The sequence below is a fragment of the Bos indicus x Bos taurus genome, chromosome 2, assembly GCF_003369695.1.
Source record: "Bos indicus x Bos taurus breed Angus x Brahman F1 hybrid chromosome 2, Bos_hybrid_MaternalHap_v2.0, whole genome shotgun sequence".
Lineage (NCBI taxonomy): Eukaryota > Metazoa > Chordata > Mammalia > Artiodactyla > Bovidae > Bos > Bos indicus x Bos taurus.
The window spans coordinates 10,576,552-10,583,986 of record NC_040077.1 but is presented as its reverse complement, the minus strand read 5'-3'; the positions used below and the strand labels follow the sequence as shown (position 1 = coordinate 10,583,986).

At 39.5% G+C, this 7,435-nt stretch overlaps 1 protein-coding gene across 1 annotated transcript in view; it reads left to right on the top strand.

Moving 5' to 3' along the window:
- The first annotated feature begins 7,319 nt into the window (after positions 1 to 7,319).
- FSIP2 (fibrous sheath interacting protein 2) overlaps positions 7,320 to 7,435 on the top strand; it is a 147,766-nt gene continuing 147,650 nt past the window's right edge. The window contains 1 exon segment of the mRNA XM_027523038.1: positions 7,320 to 7,418. Within this exon segment, the coding sequence (XP_027378839.1) occupies positions 7,320 to 7,418 (99 nt within the window).

The window sequence follows — 7,435 nt, the reverse complement described above, 5'->3', positions numbered from 1 at the left end:
AGCCTGGTGGGCTACAGTACATGCAATTGCAAAGCATCAGATGTGCCTTAGTAACTAACATTTTCAGTTTCATAGCAGATTAACAATGTTGCAATAGCTTCAGAACAAAGGAAGGGACTCAGCCATATATATACATGTGTTCCTTCTCCTCCAAAGTCCCCTCCCAAGCAGGCTGCCACATAACATTGAGCAGAGCTCCATGTGCCATACAGTAAGTCCCTGTTTGTTATTCATTTTAAATATAGCAGTGTGTACATGAAGTAAGCTTCCTATTGAAATGTTTAATTTCACACTTTTCTGACCTTTTACATGTCCTTGCTTTTTGACTCCTTGTGTTATTGATAAATTTTTTCCCTCTTTCTGTGCCCATTGCATTGTACCAGCAACTTTCACTACAATTTTCCTTATTTGAGAAAAAGCAAGCATTTTTGTAAAAAGCCTTTGACTCCTGGGGGGAAGATACTTGGTATGAATTTAGTGTGTTTGATCAATCATAGATAATTTTAACATTTTCAGAACACATTGATTTTTACTGCTAACATAAAAGATCAAAATTAAATTTCCACAGGGATTCTTAACTGCTATATTAAGATGTATAAAATTATATATTTTTAACAATAAAGACAGCAAAACTGAAGTCTGATTTCATTTTGATTATGGCGGATGTCATAGAAACAAAAGAAAATTCTAAATTAGTCTTTTGATATTTTCATTATACTTTCATCTGTCACAGTACTTGAAATGCACATAGAGTAGATATTAGAGAATGAACATATATTTACTACAAATATCTACATAAACATATTTTTCTAAATATGTTTTCAAAGCCCACTTTACTCCCTGCTGGCTTGATTGAGTTTCTTAACCAGCAAAATAAAACAGTAAAATGGATACACATACAATTACATTTTAGAATCAACTATTTATTAACCAACATGAACATTTATTTATGAATCAATATGAACTTACTGAATGCAATATGAATAATTCATTGTATGGTTTTTAATCAAAGGAGTCTTTCATGATTTGGTGCAAATCCAGAAGGGGCATCCATTTGACTCACATTTTTCTGAAATCTTAACCTTACTCCCACTTAACATTTGGTTTACTGTGTATTTTTCATCTTTTTCATCAGGAATTCCTCTGGTAAAGTAATAGAAATGTTGATGAATTATTGAGACAGTCTATTCAACCACTAAAAATTATCAGCATGTTTGTAAGTACTCCAGTCACCTCTGAAAACAAGGATTCCCAGCTGTTTTATGCCCTTAAGAAAATTTGTTGTTGTTAAGTCTCTCAGTTGTGTCCTACTCTTCGGAATCCCATGGACTGCAGCATGCCAGACTTCCCTGTCCTTCACTGTCTTCGGAGTTTACTCAAACTCATGTCCACTGAGTTGGTGATGCCATCCAAGCATCTCACCCTTTGTCGCCCCCTTCTTCTCCTGCCCTCAATCTTTCCAACCATCAGGGACTTTTTCAGTGAGTCAGTTCTTCACATTGGGTGGCCAAAGTACTGGAGCTTCAGCTTCAGTATCAGTTCTTCTGATGAATATTCAGGATTGGTTTCCTTTAGGATTGCCTGGATTGATCTCCTTGATGTCCAAGGGACTCTCAAGAGTATTCTCCAGCACCCCAGTTTGAAAGCATCAATTCTTTGGGGCTCAGCCTTCTTTAAGGTCCAACTCTCACATCCTAAGACAAATTTCAAAAACACCTGATTTTGATTCAACTGCCTCTATGACTGTTGATTTGTGTGTGTGTGTGTGTGTGTGTGTGTGTAAGAAACTTTTCAGATGATACCACATCAATATTGCAGCCACAAGTAAAACAGATGGCACAAAAAGTGTTTTAAACTAAAAAAAAAAAAAGCAACAATATTCAGTATATATGTAATGTAGGTTAGTTATTCTTCAAATTCTATATTGAAAAGTACCTGGCAGAATAAATTAGGAGTTATGGATTAATAGATACATACTGCTGCTGCTGCTTCAGCCGTGTCCGACTCTGTGTGACCCCTCAGACAGCAGCCCACCAGGCTCCGCTGTCCCTGGTATTCTCCAGGCAAGAACACTGGAGTGGGTTGCCATTTCCTTCTCCAAGATACACACTACTATATATAAAATAATCAACAAAGATCTACTCTATAGCACAGGGAATTATATTCAATATCCTATACTAACCTATAATGGGAAAGAATCTGAAAAAGAAGATGCATATATAATTTTGCTGTACATCTGAAACTAACACAAAATTGTAAATTAAAGTATTAGGTGATGGTTTTATATCTATATCTATATTTACATATATACATAAATATATATATTTATGTATTCTAAATATAGTTTATTAAATAAACTAGAAATATGAATGCTAATAAAGAGTTATAATAAAGCCAAATTTTATTAGTATTTAACTTATATCTATCTCTCCTTCCCCCAAAGATAGAAAAACAAACATATTCTTCTTTTAATAACATTTGATCTCTACTCAAATATTCCCTATTCCTTAATAGAAATTTTCAGCTCTGCATGCATGATTTATGTTTTCTAATGTAGATAGGTAGGGCATATTTTATTATAACTTCTTAGCATTAGTTTATGTTTAAATGCATTTTTAAATTACCTGATTAAGGAAAACAGTTTAGCAGAAACAATATTTATTTTATTGCATTCTAATAACTCAAAATGATAGAAAGTTAAAGTGTGCTTTTCTTCTTTTTTATTTTGGTTTATTTTCTTTTAAAATCGCAAGGTTTATTTCTTTTAAAATATGATTCACATATTTGCATTTCATTTTCTGATATAAAAGTCAGCTTTGCAACTGGAATATTTATGTAACTCTGTTTTCCATCTAGACCATTAAAATTTACTCTGAACCTGGCATGTGTTTCTAAACTTTTCTCTGGTAGGACGTTTTAAAAATTAATAAATTAGATGTAAAAATGGAAATAAAATGGGAACTTAGAGTTAGGAAGCAGAAGGAACTAGAACAAAACCAATAACTTATTACCAGCTATCTGAAATGCATAAATCAAAAGACTGAATATTCAAACTCAGAAGGCAGAAGGTAAAAATGTAATCTTGCTACAATGTTCCTGAAACTGTAATTGGGGCATGGTATTTCAAAGCTGTGGAAGTCAAACATTTTCTGCAACATTATTAATTGGCCCCAATAGCAAAGCATTCCAGTATTTTAGACTGGTAAATCCCATGGACAGAGGAGTGTTCAGATTTTTACCCACACATGTTAAGACTTTACCAAGACAAAATTCTGCTTCTTATGTCTTCTTAGGGACACTAAATGATTAAATCAATTAATAGGATGAACTTTGAGAAGGGCTGTCATAGAAATCGATACCTCTTGGAATTTAAGGTAACATAAACGGTTGGATTGATAATTAAGATTCAAAGGACTCAGATCTTACCCAGTATCAACCTTCACTAATGCTTTCAGGGATATATGTAATCATAACACACAGGCGAAAAAACAAAGGTCCATGACCTCTAGTGCAGTTCCCCAAGTCCTATTATACATGAGACGCTCTCTGGCTCAAGGTAACAGACAAGTTTTTTTGTGAGAAATGCTTTACTTTCACAGAAGGAGCCAGTTAAATTAAGAGATACGTTTTACACTGAGAGGATTACACAGATTACATAATTTTCCAACCAATCATTACCCAAAAATCTCTATATTCCAGTTTGTTTACCGTGAGCAATTCTAGACAATTTAGGAAGATTGTTGCTAAATGCTTGCTAGGCACTATACTGGGCTTCCCTCATGGCTCAGCTGGTAAAGAATCCATCTATAGTGTGGGAGACCTGGGTTCAATCCCTGGGTTGGGAAGATCCTCTGAAGAAGGGAAAGGCTACCCATTTCAGTATTCTGGCCTAGATAATTTCATGGACTGTATAGTCCATGGGTTCACAAAGAGTCAGACACGACTGAGCAACTTTCACTTTCAGGCATTATACTATGTACTGTGCACATAAAGTTGAATAAGGAAATACCTGCTTTCAATAATGAACTTTCTATTTCATTAAAGGGGAATGACAGGTAAAGAGATATCCTTTTTTTAACTTTTTATTTTGTACTTGGGTATAGGCCATTAGCAGTGTTATGATAGTTTCACATGAACAACAAAGGGACTCAACCATACACATGTATGTATCCAATCTCCCCCAATCAAGATTTCAGGGAGAAATACCAATAACCTTAGATATGCAGATGACACCACCCTTATGCCACAAAGTGAAGAGGAACTAAAGAGGCTCTTGATGAAAGTGAAAGAGGAGAGTGAAAAAAGCTGGTTTAAACTCAATGTTCAAAAAACTAAGATCATGGCTTCTGGTCCCAGCACTTCATGGCATATGGATGGGGAAACAACGAAAACAGCGATAGACATTATTTTCTTGCATTCCAAAATCACTGCAGATGGTGATTGCAGCCATGAAATGAAAAGATGCTTGCTCCTTGAAAGAAAAGCTATGACAAACCTAGAGAGCATATTAGAAAGCAGAGCCATTGTTTTACTCACAAAGGTCCATCTAGTCAAAGTTATTGTTTTTCCAGTAGTCAGGTATGGATGTGAGAGTTAGACCATTAAAGAAAGCTGAGAGCAAAAGAAATGATGCTTTCAAATGGGGGTGTTAGAGAAGACTCTTGAGAATCTCTTGGACTGCAAAGAGATCAAACCAGGCAATCCTTAAGGAAATCAGTCCTGAATATTCACTGGGAAGGACGGATGCTGAAGCTGAAGCTCCAGTGCTTTGGCTATCTGATGGGAAGAGCTGACTCATTTGAAAAGACCCTGATGCTAGGAAAGATTGAAGGCAGGAGGAGAAAGGGACAACAGAGGATGAGATGATTGGATGGCATCACCAACTCAATGGCCATGAGTTTGAGCAAGCTTCAGGAGTTGATAATGGACAGGGAAGCCTGGTGTGCTGCAGTCCATGGGAGTCACAGAGTTGGACACAACTAAGCAACTGAACTCAACTGATTCTCCCCCAAGTAGAGAGAGATTTTGATATTGTGAAAAGTGCTAAAATGGAGGGAAGCACAGAGGAAGCAAAGAATTGGTGCTTTTGAATCATGGTGCCAGAGACTTGAGAGTCCCTCGACCTGCAAAAATATCAAACCAGTCATTCCTAAAGGAAATCAACCCTAAATATTCTCTTGAACAAGTCCTACTGAAGCTGAAGCTCCAATATTTGGTCACCTGATGCAAAGAGCCAACTCACTGGAAAAGACTCTGAAAATGGGAAAGACTGAAGGCAAAAGGAGAAGGCAGAAGCAGAGGATGAGATGATGGAATAGCATCACCAACTCAATGGACATGAATTTGAACAAACTAGGAGATGGTGAAGGACAGAAGAGCCTGGTGTGCTGCAGTCTATGCAGTGGCAAAGAGCTGAATGTAGTTCAGTGATTGAACAACTACAACAGAGGAAGATAATTTGACAAAAGCTTAAAATGTCAGAAAGGCTTCCTAGAGGTGAGAATACTTAAGCAGTCTTAAAGGTTGACTGAAACTATCCAAGCAAGAAAGTGGGAAGGGCTGTCAGGAAGAGGAAACAGCACAGTAATACAGAGAGTTTTGAGTCAGGGGGCTCAGAAGGGGAAGTAGGTCTAAGAGGATTTCTCATCTTCTGGTTTGGGTAGACACTGGTACTGTTATTGAGATGGGAAGTGCAGGAAGAATGGGGCTTTTGTTTTGTCCTGTGGTGAAAATTGTGGGTTGAGATTTGAATATATTGAATCTGAGTTGATTGTAAGAAATCCCTGTGGATTATAACCAAAGTTTAGATTTCAAATTTCAAAGTCCTAAGCATATGGGTGATGTTAAGACAAATAAAGCAGATGCAAAAGAAGAGTGTAATGATTAAGAAACTGTCTCTTGGGCCACTATTTAATACTGACCTTCTTTAATCTTTGAAAAAAATGGGATAATTGACAAGGGTGTTAAAAACATTAATGCACAAAGTGTTTAGCACAGTACCTAGAGTTAGAGGATTCTCAATAAATAGTAGGTATTATTATTAAATGGCCCAAAAAATAAAAGGATAAGAATAGATCAAGGAATCTAAGGGGCTAAGTCCAAGCTCCTAACATCAGATACAGTTTCTGCTTTCAAAGTTCTCACATCCTTGTTAGCTCCCTGAAGGAAGGACCATATTTTTCTCATCATTGTATCCTTAAATTCCTAGCTCAGATGACTGGCCCAAAGGAGCCAGGCACTTGATAAATTTTCGCTGGAAGACTGAGAGGATGAAAAAGAGGCCCACAGGAAGACACAGGAGAGGCAGTCAATAGGGACAGGAAGAAAGAAAAAAGAAAGAGCTAGAAATGAAAGAGGGCGACTAGAAGAGGAGGGAGGACAATAAGTTATGTGGGACCTGGAGTGGATTGGGAAGAGGTTATGGACACCTGGGGGTGGGGTGTGGTCACAGTTTACAAGGGAGCCATGTGTATTCATCAGTCCTGAGTGCAGAAGAATTGATGCTTTTGAACTGTGCTGTTGGAGAAGACTCTTGAGAGTCCCTTGGACTGCAAGGAGATCCAACCAGTCCATCCTAAAGGAGATCAGTCCTGGGTGTTCATTGGAAGGACTAATGTTGAAGCTGAAACTCCAGTACTGTGGCCACCTGATGCGAAGAGCTGACTCACTGGAAAAGACCCTGATGCTGGGAAAGATTGAGTGCAGGAGGAGAAGGGGACAGACAGACAGAGGATGAGATGGTTGGATGGCATCACCGACTCAATGGGCATGGGTTTGGGTGGACTCCGGGAGTTGGTGATGGACAGGGAGGCCTGGGGTGCTGCGGTTCATGAGGTCGCAAAGAGTCAGACATGACTGAGCGACTGAACTGAACTGAACTGGCTCTAGAATGGGCTGCACAATCATTCTTGTTTGTTTTCTGCATAGAACCAAACCTTCTTGGAGAAGAGGAGAAATTAGCCAGCTAACGTGCCAGCAAAGTTCTGTAAGTTTTGATTTTGGTTTGGTGTGGCTGAGGGCTGTAGGGCTCGTAGAGAAATATGTCTCCCTCGGCACGCAGGGACCAGGCCCCGCGTCCTGATTTCCCGGCTCTGAGGCTCCCAAGCCAGCGCGCGAGGGGCTCGCCCTCGGGAGGGCGCTCTGCTCTTCATAGTTGAACACCCGCACGTTCGGAGCCTGGAACGCTGAGAGGGAGGGCCTCTGACACGCAGGATACTGGTCATTCAGTCCGGTGGGGACGGAGGGACGACGACAGGGACGGGGTGTGAGGGGAGGTGAGAGAGGGGGACAGCGAGGGCACAGAGGGGCCCAGGCCGGCTATGGAGCTGTACATCAGCGCCTGCTCCAAGGCTGCCGACGTCGCAGCCACCAAGACGGCCACCAGCGGCCTCACCACAGAAAGCCAGCAGTGTGGAGACGTGAGTGGCCCCCAGGC